The sequence below is a fragment of the Sphaeramia orbicularis genome, chromosome 13, assembly GCF_902148855.1.
Source record: "Sphaeramia orbicularis chromosome 13, fSphaOr1.1, whole genome shotgun sequence".
In the NCBI taxonomy this organism is placed as follows: domain Eukaryota; kingdom Metazoa; phylum Chordata; class Actinopteri; order Kurtiformes; family Apogonidae; genus Sphaeramia; species Sphaeramia orbicularis.
In genome coordinates, this window is record NC_043969.1 from 37,484,946 (window position 1) to 37,509,867 (window position 24,922).

General features: G+C 36.5%; 1 protein-coding gene and 1 non-coding gene across 4 annotated transcripts; one reads left to right on the forward strand and one right to left on the reverse strand.

Annotated features, from left to right (window-relative positions):
* Positions 1 to 7,440: 7,440 nt before the first annotated feature.
* Positions 7,441 to 7,513, reverse strand: trnak-uuu (transfer RNA lysine (anticodon UUU)). Its single transcript has one exon. It is a non-coding gene; the product is annotated as a tRNA-Lys (tRNA).
* Positions 7,514 to 8,072: 559 nt separating this feature from the next.
* nek3 (NIMA related kinase 3) lies at positions 8,073 to 21,835 on the forward strand. Of its 3 annotated transcripts, none has more exons than XM_030151974.1 (14): positions 8,092 to 8,224; positions 8,319 to 8,442; positions 8,801 to 8,894; positions 8,995 to 9,092; positions 9,185 to 9,268; positions 13,269 to 13,336; positions 13,441 to 13,527; positions 15,714 to 15,768; positions 16,031 to 16,231; positions 16,532 to 16,646; positions 18,287 to 18,448; positions 18,525 to 18,647; positions 20,899 to 21,016; positions 21,454 to 21,835. In XM_030151974.1, the coding sequence occupies exons 2-14, from the start codon at positions 8,326 to 8,328 to the stop codon at positions 21,518 to 21,520; spliced, it is 1,389 nt and encodes a 462-aa protein (XP_030007834.1). In that variant the 5' UTR covers positions 8,092 to 8,224; positions 8,319 to 8,325; the 3' UTR covers positions 21,521 to 21,835. The 3 variants fall into 3 exon arrangements, with proteins under 3 accessions (XP_030007835.1, XP_030007834.1, XP_030007836.1); XM_030151976.1 differs by having other exon boundaries at positions 18,287 to 18,439; XM_030151975.1 differs by having other exon boundaries at positions 8,073 to 8,442.
* Positions 21,836 to 24,922: the final 3,087 nt, after the last annotated feature.

Consider the following 24,922-nt stretch of genomic DNA (forward strand, 5'->3'; position numbering starts at 1 on the left):
CAATGAACTCAGGGCAGTTTTGTCTTTCAAGCAAAAGCTTGAGCAGCCTGTCAAAATAACACTATTATAACCTTCACAGTTTATATTACAGTTATCTTTACTCCATTTTTCCTATTTTTCTGTACGGCATGTGTACTTCAGTGAGTTAACTAAAGCTCTGATCAAACTGTCCAAGCAAGGTTAGAAGTGCCACAGCCTGCTGACAAATGACCTGTACCGGTGTATCAATAAATGTAACTTAACAACTTTAGATAGTAATTCTATACTTTCACCAACAGCACTACCAGCTTACCAGTCGAGAGCAACTTTTTAAGGTCAGCATCACATGTCAGATCAGATTTTTATCACCTCTTTTCATTCTGAGTAGTCATTCTCAAGGCAGAGGGTTAAAATATTAATGGTCTCTTTAGAAAAATCTTCACATGCTGTCATGGTTCCTGTTTACTGTTATGTTTACAGGTCACTACCAGTCCAGCTCAGGTTCTAAGTTCATACTGCTGCAATAAATTGACATCCTCTTCAAAGTAGAAACACTGCAAACAGCTTCTGTGAAAAGCTGTTAGACTTATGAAATGTTTCACCTGTCCCACACCGAGCCCCACAGAATGCTGTCGTACAGTCGCGGAAAAAATTATTAGGCCATCAAAAGTCATCAAAAACAATGGTTATGCAATCAAGTACTAACTCCTGTGTATATCATGTGACTAAAACAGACAGAAAAGAAAATATGGAATGCCTAAAAGCACTGTTTTTGGCAGTACAATGCTATAGATATTGATGTAAGAACTGAAGTGATTTTGGTTATTATCAAGAAAACCATGGAAAATGGATAGATATCAGCTCTGAAATTAAACTTTTATGAGCCATTTGTGTTGCTATCATTATATTTGTCCAAACAAATGTAGCTTTAGTTGTACCAGGCATTAAAATGAACAGGAAATTCAAGAAAATAAGGGTGGTCTAATATTTTTTTTTAATGACTGTACTTCAGTTCAGCAGTGACGTATTATTACTTTGTTACTATACAACACTGGAAAAGAGGAAAATAATTTGAACAACATTGGAGAGTTAATGAACAACAGTTTTTAAATCATATTGGATGTCACACATGCTTTTATCCAATTTTTTCCAGCTTCTGTAAATCTTTGCTCATAATAACTATCACTAAAAAAGAAAAAAAAAACTCAACTAAAATGCAGTTGTAAACCAAAACTGTAATAAAAATAATAATAATTACTAACTTGTAATAATAACTAATATTTTTTTCCACGATTGTAGGTTATCAGTAATACACAGCTCTGTTTTCCACTTTGGAACAAATAGTACTCCAGTGCCTATTTAAGCCTCAAGCCTTGATCTGTTGATCCTTGGTAACTACACACCTCACTTTAAATAGCTGCTTTTACCAAGTTACATCAGGGTAACTGATACAAGGAGAATATTTTGAAGATCTAAAACCAATGAACTCATGATGTTTCCGGTGTATTTTTTAGCTCATACTCATGAGCATGATAAGGTTCAATCTCACTCCTCTTATCAACCTGAGTGGCTGACTTTGATAAACCTTTCTTACACTACCTGTCTATTTCTGATAGTGACCGAATGATGAAAGAAGGTCAACACCGAGCAGCTGAAGAGCCAGATAACTCTGTCTGCACTTCACTAACAAACTCTTAATGTAACATGCCTTGCAGTTTTATGAGGCAATTGTAAATTCTTGTTGTTGATTTTTCCTGTGACTTTTCCCTCTGGTGTTTTTGTGTTATTCAGACACTTCTGTGGTATTTATGGACATCTGCGCAGGATTATTGTGTGGGCTCTGTTGTAATTTACCACATGTTCTATCTAGAGGATTTTTGTTTTAGTTTAGGATTCTCATCAGCTCAACTTGTACTTTTTTTTTTTTTAGTTCACATACCTATTATGTAAATCATCCCTCAAATAACCAGGGGGTTTATGGCTTGAAGAACTGTTCGATATCCCACACCGGTCAAGCCTTAAATACATTCCAGGAGGGATTGACACTGCTTGACAGGAACACTATTAGGTAACTGATAATCATTTTTTCCGGTGAAGAATGGACTGAGAAAAGGGGACTTATTGACAGTATACACGCGAGATAATCAGACTGAATTGCCATTTTGTTTCACTTTATTCATTCATTTATTTGGATAAGGGAATAAATCAGGGACCTGGGCAGTGATCCAGGGCTCTGGAACCAGTCAACTTCCCTGATGTTTCCTCAGTGAGTTTGCATTCTGCTGTGTGTAACAGTGGTCAGACACTCATATATTATTTCTCTTCATAATTTCCTGTTTCCATTTCCCAATTTCTCTCAGGGTATACGTCTGACAATTTAATACTTCTGACTTAATCTGATTTTATTGTATTTAACCACTTTCTTTCATATCTTCCTCTGTGTAAATGTGGCATTGATCGACTTTTTCACCTTCGTAGATTTACAACCATCCTCATGAAGGACCATTTGATTGCTTTTAATATAATCTAAACTGCTCTTAAAAATAAGATTGGCTAGACATCAGGATATTGCAAGAGATGTATTTCACCAATAACCTTGGACATAAAACTTTAAAACACCTTTAAAAATGACATACTTTGCGACATCTTTCTCTGAAAATGCTTTACCGTCAGAGTGGGAATATTTGGCCGTATATCTGTATATGAAGTCTGTTTATGCATCTGACATGACCTTGTCTATTGATCAAGCAGATCCTCATGGGGCTTTTATGCCAAGAAATGAGAAACATCTATACTGGAGGCACTATACGTCATTCAGTTATTGGTCCACAGCTGCCTTCATGTCTGTTATTGGTCATTCTTGAAGACCACAAACTGGAGAAGTGTCAGAACATCACATTTCTATAGTATGATGCAATTTTTCACTTTAATGCTCTCTTGGCACTACAAACACAGACATGTTATGTTTTGTTTTGTTTTTTTATAAACTTAAGGTCGACCCATAATGGGTTTTAAAGGAAGATATAATAACAACAGTTCAGAGCAGAGAAAAGACAATAAACAGCCAATATCATTCCCCCACATCCCCAAAGGTTTTGATGCTTGAAACACATCATCTAAATCAAAGTAATGAATACCTTAAAGGAGTGATATTTTGCTTTTTTTTTTAAACTGGAATTATGCATCTTAAAACATTCACTGATAGGATTCGTGGATCAATAGGTGTTAAACAGTTTATATCTGTAGATGGTTTGTATCACCGGTGGTCGTTAGGGTGTCTGTGGGTTAAAGGAGTGATAATTTGGTTTTTTAAATGGAATTATGCATTTTAAAACATTTCCCTGTGGTCTACATAAACTGTAAATGCTATGGTTCGGTCTGAATTCTTCATTAATTCAATTCCACAGGTCCATCTTCAACTCTATTTCTGAGTAATGACACCAGAAAGGTCATTTTGAGCACTGGCCTTTTAAATGCAAATGAGCCACTTCATGCCCCACCCCCTCCAGGCTGTTGGCTTGGCTGCTCTGTTCAACCAACAACTGAACATTTTAGGTAATTGGCTCGAAGTTTGGACATATTTTCAGTTTTTACTACAACCACTGCTGCTGACAAACAATTTTGTCGTACTCGGAGAAATGTTTGTCAGAAGTCCTGACCTTATATGTGCAAATGTCGTGACGTAACTGGTTATAGATGCAACAATTTAAGCAGGAATTAAAACAGGTTGAAGAAATTCACTCGATTTTTGCCAAAATGAATATAAAGATAGATTTGCAGCCCCTGGAGGGTTCAAATTCAAACTTTTTGAACTATTAGGGTCCAAAGACACAGATAAATGAACCAAAGACTAATAAAAGTGGGTTTAGCAAAATATGACCCCTTTAACAAATCTGAGGTGACATTCATGTCCAATGAACCAGGAGAGGTTTAAGCATCTCGGGGTCATATTCATAAGTGGAGATGGAGAGGGAGATAGAGATAGAAAGGTGGATAAAAATTGGTCTGTTGTGAAAAGGGCTAAAAGGAGAAGCTCTTAATTCACAAGGTCATCTATGTTCCTACCCTCACGTAGGGTCACAAACTGTGCCTTGACAGTGATACAATGAGATTATGCATACAAGTGGCAGGGTGGCTGGAGTCTCTCTTAGGCCCAGTATACAGTGTGCCATTTTGTAACATCCCAGATGAAAGATGAGAAAACGTAGCTATATTTCTGGATGTGACAAAACCACTTATCCTAAGTCACAGAAGGAGGGAGGTTCATAAACAGCTGTTGTCTTAGTCTTGCAACCAGACATCTTGGAAAAACTTATGACAGTGTCAAGATGCCCATCTTACAGTGTTTATTCTGCTGCAACCTACATCTAACAATTAATAGGAACATACCATGAAATGACACAACAGTTATGCTCATTTTTGCTAAAACGACAATCCTCAAATGCTCTTTGTAAAATTAACATTCCAGGTTGCTGTCTTTTACCAAGACACAACCATGTCGACATTCTCCTTCTGCTACATTGTGGATTTCTTGCAACCATTGCCTTAGCTTCATTATTTACAACTACAATAATAATAATACTAATACTACTATTACTACTACTAATAATAATAATAATGGATTAGATTTCTATAGCGCTTTTCAAGGCACCCAAAGCGCTTTATAACTATTGCACAGAACAGTTCAGAAAGTCCATGTGCACTGTTTAATTCTTGTACGATGACATGCATCACAGCAGGCTGTGTATCAGTAGATTATTTCATTGCACAATCTGCATATGTATCATACTTAAGTTCATTAAATCTGTGTCACAAAGTGTGGCTGCCATTAAGCTTAGATGACTGCTTACATCACAGACTCTGTAGGAGTCTTTGAGAGGAGGAGCTCAGAGTAGAGCTGCTGCTCTTCCAATTCACGAGGAGGAGCAGTGGTTTAGGTGTCTGGTTAGGATGTGAGGTGTTTCGTACATTTCTGACCAGGAAAAGGCCCCAGGGAAGACCAGGTCTGGGCTCTTCTGCTTAGGCTGCTGTCCCTACAACCCAGAAAAGCAGGTGGATGGATGGGTACACTAATCTGAATCACTGAACATTAGACTCACAGTAACACATCAATAAATATGGAACTGAACATCAAACTAACCATAGTATTTCCAGTTTAGAAGCCTAATATCAGCACCTATTAGAGGCAGCTGTCAACAGATATCAATAGTTTATAAACCATCTGATGGAAAATGTGATCCAGTATTTTTTAACTAAAGATTATTATTCTCTTGTAGCCTTGATAGCCATTTTAGACATCAGGTATTTAGAAGATTGGTTCCGAACTGACAGCCTTAAAGATGTTGCTTTCCCTCAAAATACTATTATTTTTATTTACCAGTACTTTACTTCACCAACTAAAATTAACAGTTGAAGAAGCTGACGTTGGAGAACACATCACTGTCTTGTCTTAGGGAACAGTTCACCCAAACTGATGAAAATACATATCCAATTTGTCAGTTTGTCAGCTGAGGTTTGTACAGGGCTTCCTCCCAATCTAGATTCACAGAGACATCTTTTTACCACTCCAAAACAATAACGACACAAAAAAGCAAAAATGTCCATCACATTTCTCCATACAGCTTGTGCTGCACAAACAGGAGCTGAATAGACAAACTGTTGCACAGACCCCAATATTTATTTCCTCACTGTTTTTATTTTCCTCTTGCGGATGACCAAGTGCTGATAGGTGCAACCAGAGTGTAGCCGGAGTGCAAAAACAGGAGGTAATGAAGTAAATATTAGACATTTGGATCCACAATGCAGTCGTTTGGCTACGAAACATTTGGTTTATGCTTCACAAGATGTTGAGGGAATTCTGTTGAAGATCACAGGACTCCACAATGTGTTTTCAGGTTTTAGTTCCTTAACTACGAGTCAGGTGCTTTATATTTGTTCAAACTGTTCACAGATGCATTATAGGGCTGTTTAGGTGTTTTGGGGTGCGTGTGTGTGTGTGTGTGTGTGTGTGTGTGCGTGTGCTCAGGAGTTGAATGATTTTAATTCATGGCAGTGCAGTAAGTAAAAAACAGACACTTGAAACTTATTAAGTTGTGTAATCCATCATTGCGATGTCATATGAGAGTCCTTTATATTGAATTACTTTATCTTTGTATGGTTATGCAGGTTAAACACTATGTATTGCCTTCAAATAACTGACCTGTTATATTGTATTTTCTGTGAGTCTAACATTTGAATATGATAATAGTAATGCCTTTTGTGTCTATGTAATAATGTTAATATTTATTTTCCACTTTCATTGAATTTGATATATAGCCTATGTTTATCTTTATTTTTAACAAATACAATGGCCAATATGTATTTTCCTACCATAGGTTTTAGAAATAATTAATAGACCACTGTGATAAAGTGTTGAACTGTCAATATTTGTCATAAATGTTACTTGTAAATGCTTTACTGTTGTCTTGTGAGCAAAAAACACATTATATGGTAGTTTTAACCCATAAAGACCCAGTGTTACTTTTATTATGACGGTTCCCAAATAATTTTTTCTCTCTATTTAACCTTTCTCAAATAATTTATCACCACTTATTATAATATTATCCACTGTATTTTGTATTTTTTCAGTGAAAATCATGTATTTTCCTATATTTAATTCACTGATCTCATAAATGTTCATTAAACTCACATTAAAGTTGAGGGTTATTATATCAGAAACAGAGAAAACTGAACCACTGTCATTTGTCAAACTCCTTTTGTTTTACTGATGAATCAATGTTGTAGAAGATGACAGTGTTTCCACGGTAACTACAGAGCCTCCAAACATCCAAACGAGTCATATCTGATGAACATGAAAAGATGAATAACTGTATTTTACACCAATTATTTACATGGATTAATAGGATTAGTGGATCAACAGGTATTAGACAGTTTTGATCAGCAGACGATTTTGTTCAGTGGTGGATGTTTGGGTCTTTATGGGTTAATTTAATACACAGGTAATTAAATTTATAACAGTTTTTATATCAGCAGCCCAGAGTGATCTTTCAGCACCGGAAAACCTAAGTTAGAACCAATTATAGTTGAATTATATATTGCACAGAATCATATTTAATGGTCTGGACATTTTGTTTGTGACATTGCTTTCTCATTAACAAAGGTTCATCCTGAGAAATAATCTAAAAACAGCTAATATTACAAGAAGAGAATATGAAAAGGTCATCCTGAAGAGCTAATACACTATCTGTCTACAGGTTGGCTAATAATTATACCAAGATGTGAAAGTGCCTGACAGAATAACTCTTACAGTTTACCATAACACCTGAATCTGTCATTTCACTGAAAGTCTTTCCTCCTACAGCACTTCCTAAATTGCTCCTGCTTCAACAATTAAACTTAAATAATGACATGTATTAGTAATATGTTCTTGCTTGTACTTTTTTATGGAAAGTGTCAAAACTTCGCCCGAACAGGGACTTGAACCCTGGACCCTCAGATTAAAAGTCTGATGCTCTACCGACTGAGCTATCCGGGCTCCATACTTTACCTCATACGCCTCACGTAAAAAAAGAATAGCAGTTTCTGCAGTATGGTCACGTATTCCTGCACAGTTTACTAGTTTCCCAGAATACCTAACCTTTTACCGTTGCCTCTGTTGTTCTCCAGATGGAAACATCTCTTAGCTCATACCCAAGTCATCATTTCGGTGACCATTGACCTGGGTCACTCCGGGTCAGTTCTTCATTTTTCCTAACAGTATGTGGGTTAAGAGAGGAGAAGCAGTGTTTACATCGCAATTTACGGTCAATAATAGAAGTTAAGTTCATAATATTTTGCTGTAACATTGGTTCGGCTTTAACGTTATGCTAACAGACGAGCAACAAAAGCTGTTAGCATTAGCATAGCAGGTTGCCGATAAATAACAACAGAAATAGACATGTATAACAGTAATGTAGAGTACGGAGGAATTAAACTGGATTTGCCTGAAATAGACGTGATGATATAACATTACTTCGGTTCGGTCGTAATGAAAACTTTTATGAGTCTCAAGGGTGCTGAGTGAATGTTATAATCTGCCGCCATCTAGCGTCAGCGTAACGACGTAGCACAGCGCCGTGACGTCACATAACAACACGGAAGTAGCGGCCAAACAAACAGCATGAGTAAACTGACATAGGATTTCTTGTCCATTTCGCTTGGATTTCACGTCGTAAATGTCCACGTTTGACTATTTCGAGTAAAACAAGTAAGTTCATCTGTAAACGGACGCCTTTTTAATTCTCAATTTATTGAAGCTAGATTAGTTATTGTGTGCCATTATGTCTCTTTGTGTTGTTTAGGAGCTCCATGGAGACGTACTTACTTGAGAAAGTCATTGGTGAAGGGTCTTTCGGTCGGGCACTGTTAGTCCGATGTAAAAGAAGCCAGGAGAAGTATGTGCTCAAGGAGATTCAGCTCCCAAAGGTATGTGAATGTATACAAATAACATGATGTACTGTATCTTATCTGTCAGCATTGTAATTTGAATGGAACAGAAATCTCTTCTTGCAGTAGGCAAATCCTGACAAAATGTAAATCAATTGTACTGGAATCATGTGAAGTAAACACAGACATATTGGATTTGCAGTATGCCGCAGAGAGAAACCCTCCTGTTGCAGACTGTATTTGAATCCAGGCTGTTATGTTATAGCCTGAGGTCAAATATGGAAATTCTGTTTGTGCTATGTTGATAACCTACAACAATGTTCCCTGCACATGGAATAGGGATAGTTTGTTTTGCATAATGGAAAACGCATCCATGCTTCTATATGCATTTTTACAGAGTCAGTCCAAACAGGAGAGTTCAAGAAGAGAAGCAGTGCTGCTGTCCAAAATGAGACATCCTAATATTGTGGCCTTCAGGGAGGCTTTCGAAGGTTTGCACATATGCTAAAATCTAATCAAGACACCTAAGAGTCTTATGAGGCACAGTTTTTATTGTTCAGATGTAATGACAGTGTGATTGTGTTTATTCAGCTGATGACCTCCTGTGTATTGTTATGGAGTACTGCAGCGGTGGAGACCTACTCCATAGGATCCAGCAACAGAAAACTGCACAGTTCTGTGTTGATGATGTAGGCTTTGACTACATGTGACTAATCTCACAATTCTGTCACTTCTTTGTACTTTTTATTTGTTTTCATTCATATCATCTCTTTTCTTTCAGATCTTGAAGTGGTTTGCTCAGATGTGTGCTGGCACAAAGCATATTCATGATAAACGAGTTTTGCACAGGGATCTAAAGGCGAAGGTATGGTATTCTCTAGATCAGGGGTGTCCAAACTTTTTTTAAAGAGGGCCAGATCTGATAATGTGGAGATTGCCAGGGGCCAGTGGTCCCTTCGGACGTTTTTTAAACAGTAAAAATTACATATAAAAGCGCTGTTCTACAACAATTTTATTTTCATTGTCACAATATCATTTTTTTAAATAGCAATGTAACCAAATCTAAGCCACTCAGGTGTGAACAAATTAAAAAAAAAAACAAAAAACATTTCTGCCTTCCTTTCACATCTGGAGTCAGATAACATAGAACAAACTGTGTGGAGTATCTTAAACGTCCAAGAAGTTGATACAAATCTTAACCCCACATTCATTTTAAACATGACTTATATGAGTAATCATTACTCATATATTACTCAGTAATGCAAAGTCTGTTAACATTTCAGATGAAAACATATGACTCTTACTCTTGTCTTTCACAAAATCATTCAGAAAGTAATATTTGTGTCACATCTACAAGTACATAACACCAGCAGTTATAGGCAACTAACCTGGCAACTTGGTAACCTGCCCTGGTGGTGAATTCATTGAACTCCCAGGTTCACATGAAGAGTCACTGTTGTGAGTTTAAAGCAGCTTGAATTTGCTTCACTTTTTCGGAACGCTCACTCACTGCTAGCTTGTCGTATGCGTTAGCATGTTTTGTCTGCTAGCGTCTCTTTACATTGAATTCCTTAAACAAGGCAACAGTCTCTTGACAAATTAGGCAAACACAATCGCCTCAATTTTCAGTGAAAAAAATTGTAATTCCCATCTCTCCTGGAAGCAGCGGCCCTCACTGTCAACTTTCGTTTTTTTATTTACAGGCGCCATGATTAGAAATTAGCGAAAAGGGTTCACGGCAAAGTCACAGAGCCAGATAGAGTTAGAGTGGTGCTGCCACCATGACGTGAAAGGAGAAACTGCATTTTGAACCTTTTATGATTCATGTACTCGGTTCAACAGTCCAAGCGGGCCATAAATAATACATTCTAAAACCCAAGCTGTGGGCCGTATAAAATTTGACCGCGGGCCGAGATTGGCCCCCGGGCCGGACTTTGGACATGCCTGCTCTAGATGTTGTGATTTATATATAGGGTACATAGTGGATCATGTTAATGGTTTTTGATTGGTTTATTGTTATATGGTATGCTTGTGCAAATTAAGAGGTTATTATAGTTATGAACAACAAAGATGAAAAATAGCACTGAATTTTTTTTTTTTGTCGATTTAGTTTTCAAAAACACCAAAACTAAATAAAAAGTACAATGAACATCAGGGCAGTGGAGACACCTGTTGGAGACTATGGGTCAAATAACACAAATTGTAGCAGCCCTTGGCATCAATGAAACGGCGTAGAGTTTGACTGGTGCAAATCTTTATTTCATCATAATGCACCGTGAAACTAAAACACAAACATTTGTACATCAGTTATTTTACAAAGTTTACTTAGGTTACATTTTCTTTAAAAGCACAAGCATTACAAACAAGACATATTACTCATAATTAAAATTGTAATTTAATACACACATTTCAAACAAGAGAACAAACAAAGACCAAAACATGCCACTACAATTAATTAACACATACCTTGCTCCACCTACCAAGGGTGCAAACTCCTCACTCATCCAATGTATTACAGGTATGCGAACCAAACTGCGCTTTAACAACAACAAAAAAAACAACCCATTCCACATGACTGTCAAGCTTGATATTTGTTCAAAATAATGTGTCAAACAAATCAAACTCAAATGTTCTTTGTGCTCACCTCACTTCTTTGTTCAGCACAATCCTGCTCTGCTCTGTGTGGCAACCCAAATGCATATGGCAAAACAGGTGTGTGGCAGTCAGCCTCATTATATCCCAAAAGGGGGTGTGGCAACAATAAACCAAAATGGAGGGAAAAAAATCCAACAGAAACCAAAAATAAAAACAAAAAAAAAAAAAAAGAAAAAGAAGAAAAATCTAAAAAAAAAAAAAAAAAAACCTATCAACCGGCCACTAACACAAATCACTATCATATTTTCTGGAGTTGTCCAGTGATCAAGCCATTCTGGGATCAGCTATGTGAACATTTAAATCACATCTTTTTATGAAAAAAAATTTTTTAAGTGTGAAGCCCTGTTCTTAGGAGATATTTCATGTGATAACTGGACTCTGAAAGATAAAAAAGAAAAACTGTTGTTAATGCTTTTGGCAGCAAGTAAAAAGACTATCACTAGAAAATGGTTGAAGCCTGAAGCACCCACAACTGAAGAATGGATCAATATTGTACAGGACATTTACATTCTGGATAAGATGACATTTTCTTTTAAGGGTCAAAGGGAATCTTTTGTCACTGTTTGGTCAAAATGGACAAACTATGTAAAACTTGTAATTGCTGTGAATCGAATATATCAATTAAGTGAAAACATTTACATGACATACATTTCTGTTTAAGGTTAGTGTAAACATACACACCTTAATGTGTTTTATCTTGTTGAAGAAGAAGCGGAGCAAGTCCTCTCCTCCTGCCCACTTGTTATATTTGTTATTTATTCAACTAAAAAACTTAGATAAGCAATGATCAGTCTTTCGTTCACATTTGAGGTGTGGGCATTGAATTGTACCCGAAAAGGGAAGTTTTGTATGATTTGTTTCTCCAAATAAACAAAGAATGGGGAAAAAGTACCATGAACAATGCACAATAGTCTAAAATGAATAGAACTGCCGGTCATATAAACTCCCCAAGAATTAATGTATGATGGTGAAAAGGGCAGTGTTGTATAAAGTACTGGGAAGTCACACTTGAATAGAAGTACAGGTACCCTACCAAAAAATTACTTTGGTAGAAGTTCAAGTCACCAACTGAAATGCTACTCAAGTTAAAGTCTTTAAGTTTCTAGTGTTTACTGTACTTAAGTATACCAAGTAATCTACAATTAAATGTACTCAAGTTATGAAAGGAAAAGTACAAGTAAATTTGGAATATTACGCTGCTGTTCACATCAACATATTGCCAGCAGATTGAATGTGGACATTTCCAGTTGCGTATTACAACATTAGGTCCAATGACAAATCAGCTTCCTTACTTTGTTGCAGTCACCAGTAATCTCAGGGATGAAAACAACAAATTTCCTTTGATTTATTTTTTGTAACGAGTAACGATACTGTGCATTAAAAATCTATCGGAGTAGGAGTATGCAATTGAGTTAGGAAACATTGTGACGTAAAAGTGAAAGTAAACAGAATAAAAAATAGTCAGCAAAGTACAAATTCTCCCAAAACATACAGTCGCGGAAAACATTATTAGACCATCAAAATTCATCAAAAACAGACATTAAAGAAAACATGGAATGCCTAAAAGCACTGTTTTTTGTCAGTACAGTGTCATAAATATTGATGTAAGAACTGAAGTGATTTTGGTTATTATCAAGAAAACATGTAAAATGGATAGATATCAGCTCTGAAATTAAACTCTTATGAGCTATTTATGTTGTTATCATTATATTTGTCCAAACAAATATACCTTTAGTTGTACCAGGCAAAGATTTCCAGCTTCTGAAAATCTTTGCTCATAAGTCTCACTAATACTAAAAAACAAACAAAAAACAAACAAAAAACTAGAACGCAGTTGTAAACCAAAACTTCAACCAAAAACAAATAAGCATAAAACAGTAAAAAGATTATAATAGCTGTGATATGTGTATGCACAAATACGTGTGTGTAATGTAGGAAATGCTGTACAGACTCAAGAGATGGAAGAGACTCTGTTTGTTCTCTGAATCAAAATGAGACATCAATAATTTCGTTTATTGCTTGGCTGAATGTTGATTGAATGTTATCACTGTGAGCACTGTGGAGTGAAATGAGCAATGATAAAATAGCTGATCAAGATAAGATCACAACATCATCTCGCACTAATACATCATCATATCCCCGTGGATGGTTATTCTTATTTTTGCATCATGTTAAGTCATCATTTCTCTCTCATTTCCTTTTTTCCCCAGAACATTTTCCTCACAGATAATGGGACAATCAAGCTCGGAGACTTTGGCTCGGCGTGTATTCTGAACAGGTACAGGAAGAGAACAGCAACAATTCATGATTGAAAAAAGAAACTGTTCTGCAGCTCGATTTGATGTAATTATATTTGAGCGTTGACTCATTGTTGTGTTGCAGCTCGAAGGCTTTCGCTCAGACGTATGTTGGCACACCGTATTATGTTGCTCCAGAAATCTGGGACAATAAGCCATACAACAATAAGAGGTACGCAAATATGGTTGGTTTGGCACGAGATAAAATGAGCCTTTAATTATTTTGGATCCGTGTCTGATAATTAAATTACTGTAAAAGAAGAGCAGATTTTAATTTCAGTAGTGTGTAATTATTCATGAGAATTTGAGAATTGTAAATAGTGGGGGGAGGTTAGTTACATTATTAAATCCAAAAATAAATGAATTGTAATCATTGCTTGAGAAAGATTCATAATTAAATTAGAGTTACTAATCAAAATGTGGGTGATTTGCAAAGGGATGGCATCCGAACATGAGCTTTTCATTTAAATGTTAGATTTTCTGCTGTTGTTTTCCTTCACTACGAACCAGATATATGTCTATAGCTACTGTTCAGTGCTGGGATTTGGAGTCTCATTTTTCCTTTCTATTTTTTTACTATCACACCATATTTATTATCACCCATAAAGCTTGTAATAACTGTATTTCAAAGATATCTTCTGTCAACAACAAGAAGCAGTCAGTGTATAACTATGTGAACAAAAGGAAAAGAAAAGCAAGAAATCCAAATCCTTTTTATGTTACTTAAGCTGTTTTGGATTTTAGATTTAGAATGAGTCATAGGGCTAAGCATACATAAGTTATTGGAAAAAACTGAACACCTTTGTTTTTTATGATACAAAAATACAACAAAATTTTGGAATACTATATCCGTATGATATAGGGTTGCAAAATTCTTGGCCGATATGATATGATACTGTTTCACCACTGTTTTTGTTGTTATTTATCCCTTATAACAAAGAAACTAAAATTATAAATATGAATGTAGTTATTATTTTGAAGTCTTTCAGTCCTTCATTAAATTATCTATGAATGAAGACAGATTAAACAAGTGGTGCCAGGCACAACAAACCCTGCCCCTTGCATGTATTGTAGCTTATTTTGGCATCGATCCAGTTGATGTCAGCATATCAACCGCCTCTATATATGTGCCAAGTTTGAAGTAAATTGAAACAAAACTGATGTTTTTATAGAAATTTGAAATTTTGCCCATTATAAGTCAACAGGAGAAGAAATAAGATTTTAAAAATTCATTCAAAATTTGACCTACTTTTCCCAAAATGTAATGACATCTATTCTGGGTCACTGGCAATATATAAACCCAATGTGGTATGAATTCAACCAATAGTTTTGCTGCTACAGACATTTGAAATTTCGCCCATTGTAAGTAATTGGCAGAAGAAAAAATATTTTAAAAATTCATAAAAAATTTGACCTACTTTTCCCTGAATTTTTGGAATAATCTACAACTTGAACTGCAATCAACATCTTCTTTATCATTATTTAAAAAACATCTGAAAAGGACTTAAAGTTATGAAAAAATATAAGGCGGTATATAATTTGATTTGTATTTCTATTGTTTTTACTTTACATTATTTCAGTTATATCGTATTTTTAATTCTTTTTTTTTTGTCCTGTGTATAGTTTATTTCTGGGGAGGTATTTACATAAGCCTTTTTGGGCTTCTATCCTCTCCTGTACAATGGTTTTACTTGCATGAAAATTGTTTTTAAAATTTTTCTCTTGCTGTTTATGATGTGCAAATAAATAAAATAAAATAAAAAATACAATGAAATGTAATCAGATCTATTCTGTGTCACTGGCAATCTATAAACCCAATTTGGTATGAATTCAACCAATATTTTTGCTGCTAGAGTGTTAACAATCAAACAAACCAAAAACAACACCCCTTGCCTCCTCTTCAGGGGACGGGGTAAAAACCTTTAATGTAAAATGACAGATAATACCAAATACCTGATATTGGCCCATCCCAGCAAATATCAGCCAATATATCAAATCCAATGTCCAGCCATTATACTGGTGCTTATTCACTGTGGTGCCATAAAGTTAAAAACACTAAAAACACAAAATAAAATAGTCTGGCTCATTTTTAAAACTCCAATATAAACGCAACTACGGAACTGCAGATCTACTCATATGCAAGTGGAATGGAACAGAGTTAAACTGATGTGTAGGTAGGTAAGTAGGAAGGAAGGAAGGAAGGATTGATGGATGAATAGATATGAAAAGTTTCCAAAACAGTCTCAGCTTAGCAGTGGTTATGTAACTCATTAACCAGGGCCTTATCTCTCTCGCTGTGTCAATACATGACGAGTGTGCGGTGTGAATGAATAACCTGTGTATGTTTGTGTTCTGCAGTGATGTGTGGTCTCTGGGCTGCGTTCTGTACGAGCTCTGCACCCTTCGACACCCGGTACTTCCTCTTCTTCTCTTTCTGTTTACATGCAATAGGTTCGACTGCGGACCTCTTCTTCACACACTGTCACTGAATCTCTGTATAAAGTGCCTGAGCTGTCATCTTACAGCACAGTTACACATCGCGAAACCATTCGGTGGAATAATAATGAGGCCCGGTATATTCAGCTGAGACAGATCCGCTGCGTGTTTTTCATGGCTCGGCTGTTCGAATGGGTTTTGTTTTTGGGAGACATCTCACACCTCGTCCTTGTTTCCAGTTCCAGGCGTCCAGCTGGAAGAGCCTGATTCTGAAGGTGTGTCGGGGCGCGTACCCTCCACTCCCTAACCACCTGCCGTATGAGCTGCAGTATTTGGTCAAGCAGATGTTCAAGACCAACCCGAAAGACAGGCCGTCCCTGCAGACGATCATGACCTCTCATCGAGTTTCCAGACTGCTGCGCACACATCTGCCCTCTCAGGTGAAAAATAAAAGAACCCAGATCCCACCTCTGGGTTTTGAAGTGTAACAGATAGAGTTCACTTCCTGTTGCGTGCCAGTCACGCAGCTGAAACCTGAAGTGATTTTACAGCCACCCATCCATCAGAACAACACACTGTCACAACATGGGGTCAAAATGGGAATGCAAACTCTTATGCAACTTCCCCAGCTGTGGTGACCCTATGTGGAACCTGACCTTTGACAGGCTGCTGTTAGTTCAGATGGCCGCAGAGCTTATGTTGCGTGTTTGACTTACTGCGCTGCTTTGAATCATTTACAGGCTATAGAGTCAGAGGAACGGGGGAGGCGCACAGGTCGGTGGAACAGGGAAGAAGGCGAGAAAGTGGCACTTCTCCTGGGAGAGAAGAGCTTAATAAAAACATCAACCTTTGAAGGTACAGCTAGAATCACATTAAAAATTAATACACAACTCTGCGGAAAACAACCACTGTTTTTTTTTATCTGTACTATGGGTAGACTGCCTGTCAAAATTTTGGAAACTTCGAGTCTTCTCTTATTTTTGAGAGATACTTGCATGCTCCTTTTGTTCATATGCAACAAACATGATCATTTAGAGGAGGGATATTTTGCTTTTTTTAAATGGAATTATGAATTTCAAAACATTTCACTGTGGTCTACATTAAGGCTGCACAATATTGGAAAAAATTGACTGTGATTTTTTTTAACCCTGTAATATATATTGCAATATGAAAAAATATTATTACATACTGTGGCAACACGTGCAAGGCACTGTCGACACAGAACATGTGTTTCAATATCATCCTTCTTGTAGCTGAAATAATTCCAGATAACTGACGTTGCTCTTCTTTTTGGCACCAAGTCTTCATTTACAATGATTTTCTCTTGTTTGTTGCTCATTTTTCAATGTTGTTACCAGCGACTCACTCCAAACTGATTAAGAACGTTTGTGATTGGTGGATCGCTGCGTGCACTGTGTGTCAGGTACCCTTGAAATGAGATGAGAACACGTTGAGTTCATTTGCCTCCTACATCGCAGAACCTGCGATGTGACTATTGCACACACGTATATCGCGATGTCGATGCTCGAACGATATGTTGTGCAGCTCTAGTCTACATAAACTGTAAATGCTATACTTGGGTCTGAATTCTTCATTAATTCAACTCCACAGGTCCATCTTCAACCCTGTTTCTGAGTAATGACACCAGAAAGGTCGTTTTGAGCGCTGGCCCTTTAAATGCAAATGAGCCACTTCAGGCCCCACCCCCTCCAGGTTGTTGGCTGTGCTGCTCTGTCCTGTTCAACTAAAAACTGAACATTTTAGGTAATCTGCTCCAAGTTTGGACATATTTTCAGTTTTTACTACAACCGCTGCTGCTGACAATTATGATATACTCTGAGAAATGTTCATCGGAAATTTTGACCTTATATGTGCAAATGTCATGACGTAACTAGTTTTAGACGTAACAAATTAACAAGGAATTGAAACAGGTTGTAGAAATCCATTCAATTTTTGCCTAAATGAATATAAAGATAGCTTTGCAGCACCTGGAGGGGTCTCTTTTCTATTTTCTGTTGGCTCATTTTTGTTTATCACAGATTTGTTACTGTTTGTACTTAATTGACTTTCTACTGCACAGAGACTTTGTTATAATGTTCTTTTTACTGCTGTTGCCCCTTCTCAGAGGGCCTTGGGGTTGGTTTGGGCATGGGGGGAAAAATTATACAAAAGGCAATGTATAATGTATGCACTGAAATTCCACTTCTTAATATGTACTGTTACATTGCTCAGAAAAGATAAATTTATTTAAAAAACAAACAAACGTTGGATTGGCCTCTTAACAGGAATGTACAGAGCTGTATATTCTACAAGGAGAACATATTTGTGAAATATTTATGAAGGTGGATATTAATACTCTCGGATTTAGTCACATATCTTTTCTTCAAGATGAACAGAAACCAAAAAAGTAGCGTTGCATTTGTGTCGGTTTGCTTACTCCTAGTGTTGTCCTGTTTGCAGTATCATTTGTTTGCATTTGCCCTTTATTACCGCAGGTATGACATTACCCCAAACCCCAGGAGACAGTGAAGAGTCCAGGCCTAGAAAGCAGTGGGCGCCGGAGGCATCGAAGTCTGTGTTGCAGATGTTAGCCAACGTCAGCCTCATGTCATCAGACAGTATGGCATCACGCAGCCAGGACGCCACAGGTTCCACGAGTCAGTATATGAAACACAGGTGCGGCTTCTTCTGAAATGGAATACGCTGTCTGAGTGTACTGTTTGTGTCCTCCAGGTCTGTCAGAGGAGGGCGGCCAGAGGAGACGATGGGAGAAGGATCCTCCTGAGAGGCTTCTGAGTGTGTTGGAGAAGGCCCAGATCAGCAGAGCCTTCAGCACCTTTGTAATACACAGAGCAGGTCTGGTCAAATATCTGCACTCAGTTTAATACCCGTACAGATGCGGAAAAAATGATTAGACCACCCTTGTTTTCTTCAATTTCTTGTTCATTTTAATGCCTGGTACAACTAAAGGTACATTCGTTTGGACAAATATAATGATATCAACAAAAATAACTCATAATAGTTTAATTTCAGAGCTGATATCTATCCATTTTACATGTTTTCTTGATAATAACCAAAATGACTTCAGTTCTTACATCAATATCTATGGCATTGTACTGACAAAAACAGTGCTTTTAGACATTCCATGTTTTCTTTTCTGTCTGTTTTAGTCACATGATACACACAGGAATTAGTATTTGTTTGCATAACCATTGTTTTTGATGACTTTTGATGGTCTAATCATTTTTTCTGTGACTGCAAGGCTGCTATAGAACAGAGGTGTCAAACATACGGCCTGTGGGACATAACCAGCCCACTAAAGGGTCCACTCTGGCCCGTCAGATGAATTTGTGAAATGGAAGAAATACACTGAGGATATTAACAGTCAAAGGTGTCAAACTCATTTTAGTTCAGGTTCCACTTACAGACCAATATGATCTCAAGTGGGTCAGACCAGAAAATTAACAAAATAACATATAAATAACTAGAAGCACTCGGAGAGCGCAGACCTCCGCCAAGGCTGATCAGTGGCCCCCCCCCGTGGGCCCCCCCACGCCAAGGAGGTTATGTTTTTGCCAGGGTTTGTTTGTTTGTTTGTCTGTCTGTCTGTTTGTCTGTCCGTTAGTGTGCAACATAACTCAAAAAGTTATGGACAGATTTTGATGAAACTTTCAGGGTTTGTTGGAAATGGGCCCCCCTGTGGGCCCCCCCACCCCCGATCACCACCAAAATTTAATCATTTCTTCCTTATCCCATTTCCAACAAACCCTGAAAATTTCATCAAAATCTGTCCATAACTTTTTGAGTTATGTTGCACACTAACGGACAGACAAACAGACAGACAAACAAACAAACCCTGGCAAAAACATAACCTCCTTGGCGGAGGTAATAACTCATAATTTTTTCTCCTTTTTTATGTAAAAAAAGTAAAATTACATGGAAACATTTACATTTACAAACTATTTTTTCACAAAAATGTGACTTGCCAGAAAAAATCTGAATGACATGAAATGTTTTAAAAGAAGTAATTGTAATTTTAATAATATTCTGCTTGTTACTTTTGTGTATTTGTAGATCCATTGTAATGTAAGCTGTAATGTACATGTTTAAATCATAAGCTAAGGCATAATATTGTTAAAATTTCGCTTATTTTTCTTAAGAAGTATCAGATTGTTCATATTATTTACATCTTTTACTTTGCAGACAAGGAGTGTCAAACTTATTATAGTTCAGGGGCCACATTCAGCCCAATATGACCTGAAGTGGGCCTGACCAGTAAAATAATTACACAATAATATATAAATACTGTCAAATCCAAACTTTTTATGTCTAACTTCTATGTTTTAGAGTGAAAAAAGTAAAATTACATTATGAAAATATTGACATCTACAAGTTATTCTTTAAAGCAAATGTAAATGACATGAACCTGGAATTTCTACTGAAGAAACATTAGTGCAATTTTAACAATATTATATCTCAGTTTATCGTTTATATCTGTCCATTACAACTTACAGATCACAGTGGTTAACAGCAGAATATGAGTAAAATTGGACACTTAAGACATTTTGTGCTCATATTTATTCAGGTTATTCACATTTTTTGTGAAAGTATAGTTTGTAAATGTAAATATTTTCATGTAATTTTACTTTTTTTTTTTTACACTAAAACAAAGAGAAAAGAGTTGTCATTAATTTTTGGTTGTTATGATAGTATTTTACTGATCTGAGCCACTTGAGATTGAGTTGGGCTGAATTTGGCTCCTGAACTAAAATTAATGTTAATATCTTAAGTGTGACTTTTTTGCATTTACAGACTTATCCCACAGGCTGGATTGGACCCTTTGGTGGGCCGGTTTTGGCCCGCGAGCCGTTTGTTTGATACCTGTGTTGTAGACCTAAACATTATCATAATGTAAATTTACTTTTTTCACTGTTTTTATTTTACTGGTCCCGCCCACTCCAGATCATATTGGGCTGAATGTGGTCCCTGAATAAAATGCGTTAGACACCCCTGCTATAGAAGAATCTGTACTTGGAGGAAAAAAAAAGCTTGGGCTCCAGTTTTAACAGTTGTGGTGGTTTTTTGTTTTTGTTTTTTTTGTCTTTAGGTGACAACCCTTTGGTGGGACCTCTGTCCTCGCAGCCGAGTGACGACACTGATGGTCCTGAGCAGCAGGTGGACGTAGACAAGGAACGACTGCAGCCTCGATCCGATGACGAGGACACGTAAGTAAACAGGATTTTTCAGCAGAACAAAAGGATAAAATCATTTACTCATTCCAAATTAAGTTTTACCACAGGTTTCAAAAGTTCACACATAGTTCACACTACATCTCTCCTTTTTAAGGTTAATGTATATTGTGCATTGTCCCGGTCTAAATAAATTTGTACTGTCTAAATAAATAAATAAAACGAAAACTGAAATATATACAGAATAATAAAATAACACCCACACAAAAAAATACAAAACAAAAAAAGCGTTTGACATTTCTGCATGTTGTAGTGTATGGACAAATTATTCCAAACAGCATCTACTTTAACATTCATTATGACATCATCATACACAGTGAACGCTGTACGAACTCATCCCGGAATGTACCACATCTATTAATCCGCTAATTTATTGGTGTAGTTCAAATGTACGGCTTGTCCTGTTTTCTCAGGGACTTCGAGGAAGAATATCCGTGTGACTGGATGGATGAAGTGGAGAAGATGTTTTCAGAACGCTAAAGCCTCGGTCCTGTGGAGCCTGAACAAACCTAAAACTGTCATAATTAATGTTTACATTTTCTAGGAAACACCAACATCCTTCTTATTAACACTAAAATCCTTGTACTTGATGTGGGTAAAAAAAAAAAAAAAAAACAGGTCCAGTTTTTACAACAGGTTCAGTCCAAGTTGAAACTTCTGACGCTGAGGAGTTGTACGTATCGTATATTTGCACTAATTTTTATAAACACTGATGTATCAAAACACGAACACTCAACCTAAATATTGTGCAATGTGATGAAAGCTTTTTTCTTTGATTAAAAATGTTTGAGTTGAGGGCGTGTTCCGTCTCTGAACATCTGCCGGGTCCTGTTCATGTTACTTTGATAACATTACCAGTAGACGAATACTGTCTGGAAGCTCTTGTCTGATTTACAAGGAAAGCAGGAAATATTAGACCCGGAGCAGCTGAGTCTCCATGGGGTCAGAGCATTTTGAACACCCACCCCCTCCGCTCCTTTACGTGGCCATTTCCTCTGCAGAACCAGACTAAACACGGTTAGTCACTGTTATTATTTGATCTGGAGACAGTGACAAACCACACATCTGTGTTTAACGCTCATGTTATTTTTAATTTCCTCTATCTGCAACAGTGCAGACATGAGACACGATCAGGTTTTCTCTGAAACCAATGGTGATTATTTACCACTAGGTGGAGTTCAGATCACTGATGTCAAATCCTCAGAGAGGGAAAGGAGTACCGTTTATAAAATATTCAGATATTACACAGCAGTAAGGTCTAAATTCACAAACTCAACCCTTGCAAACAGAACAGAAGAGAAATCCTCCACATTTTACCAAATTAGATTTTTATTTGTTAAACTCCTGAACTCTTAACTCAAGTGACTATTTTTGGGAATTTCTGCAAACACTAAATATGGGGCCAATCCTGTGCTTCAGTGAAGTCCAGGAGTATGTCTTTTTTTTTTTTTTTTATCACACTATACAGTGATTCAGAGAGATTTTATAGATGTTTTGAAGCTGCAAATAGTGAATATGAGCGTTTTTTGTCTGTTTATGCAGTTTTTTTAATTGCATGTGTTTACTTTTTGGTAAGTGCTGCTGGGATGTTTTATGGCAAGAGGAAGGAGACTGTTGTCATGCCAACTGATGAGGGCGTAGATGACAGTGTCCAATAACACACTAAGGTTGAAATGTTGAATTTCACAGTATTTCAATGAGTGCCCTATAAAGGGTTAATAACACCAACACAATACACTGCTCTACAATTTCTTACAAAACATCTGCTTCAGACATTAAATGTGCTAAATCTGACATATTTATTAATTTATTTTATTATTTTTTGTTTCAAGCAGAAGAAAAAAAAAACCTTTTGTGTGCACAAGGAACTAATAGCAGAGCAAATAAATGAATACATAGAGGTGATCAAGACAGTGTAGTACTTGCCATGTGCTCTCGTAATAACAAAATAAATTCAATATGTATTGCCCGAAAAGGAGTGGGAAGGAGAAAACTTATTAAATCTCACTCCCACCTCTCATTTATACAATATAACACATTACTTTTGCTTCCTTAATGATACGATTACATCTGTTTAGAGTCGTAAAAATGTAAATAACACATAAATACTTTAATAACATTACATTTTGGGGACAGTAGGTCAAAGTTAAAATTTGTATGAATTTTTAAAGTGTTTTTTTTCCCCTTATTTACTTATAATGAGCGAAATTTCAAATGTCTGTAGCAGCAAAATTATTGCTTCAATTCATACCAAATTGGGTTTATAGATTGCCAGTGACTCAGAATAGATTAGTTTATATTTTGAGAAAAGTGGGTCAAAAATCCGTGTATCATTCGTTCATTCATTTTTCAATTTAAAACCAAAAATCAGATTCATTTTCAAAACCAGAATGAAAAACGGATAGCGGTTCATTTTTCCATTTCCCGATTTTGTGCTCAAATGAAAAATGGAAAAAACAGATAACAACCGTTTCATTCGATTTTGCTATTTTCAGTATAGTTAGGGTGTCTGACCCAGAAGTAGTCGTTACTAGGGAAAAAATAAACAAATGGAATCATGGCCGGACTGGAGGAATATTTGTCTGTAATTAAGCAGCTGTTTGATACATACGGAAGTGTATTGCATTCACACAAAAAAATAAATTTGGCTCTGTTTTTCTCAATTCACAAAATAATTTTCTCATTAATTCAGAAAAACAGAGCCGAATTTAATTTTTTTCAGAAAACAGTATCTCATTCTTTCAGAAAAAGAGCCAAATTTATTTTTTTGTGTGAACGATATATGCTTCCGTATCAAACGGCTGCTTAATTATAGCAAAATATTTCTCCAGTCCAGCCATGATTCCGTGTGTTTACTTTTTCCCTAGTAACGACTACTTCCGGGTCAGACAACTGAACTAACTATATTGAAAATAGCAAAATCGGATGAAACGGTCATTATCCGTTTTTTCCATGTTTCATTTGAGCACAAAATCGGGAAATGGAAAAACGAACCATTATCCGTTTTTCATTCTTGTTTTGAAAATGAAAAACAAAAAAACAAGTCGTTTTTTTGTTTTTTCATTTTTGGATTTAAATCGAAAAACAAATGAACGAATGATACACGGATTGTCAAAGTTCAAATTTTGTATGAATTTTTAAAATCTTTTTTTTTTTCTCCCATTTCCTTATAATGGGCCAAATTTCAAATGTCTATAAACACATCAATTTTATTTCAATTTACTTCAGACTTGGCACACATATAGATTCAGTTGATATGCTGACATCAGCACACACATAGACATGATGACATCAGATGGATCGATGCCAAAATAAGCTACAATATGCGCAAGGGGCGGAGTTTGTTGTGCCTGGCACCACTTGTTTTGTTCTATTTTATTTTATTTTTTACTTCATGCTTCTTACCTACTTCCTATGCTATGTATGGCACCAAACCACTGAAGCAAATTCCTAATAATGTGACCCCTGCATACTTAAATGGCACTAAACATGATTCTTATTCTGATTCTATTTAAAAGTCTGTGTATGTAGACACTATACAGCAAGTAAAACAGAGACGTAATGTTATAGTTCCTATGAGAAATATGTCCTTTTTTTGGTTGGGTTACACTGTGGTTAGTTGAGGTTGACTATTTAAAAACCGGAATATCTTTTTTTTTTAAACAACTGGGAGGAAGCACCCAGTGTGATCAGAACAATTGAGGTTAATGGTATGCAACAGTAACCTTACAACAATGTAGTAAATACAACAATACATACACTTTTGATGGAAAAACCTTGTCATGTACCTGTGACATGCACAGAAATAACAAAGGATAAATGTTAGTCTTTGTATGGATGTGTGAAGTTAAAATTGAACCCTCAAAGATCTAAGCAGGTGCC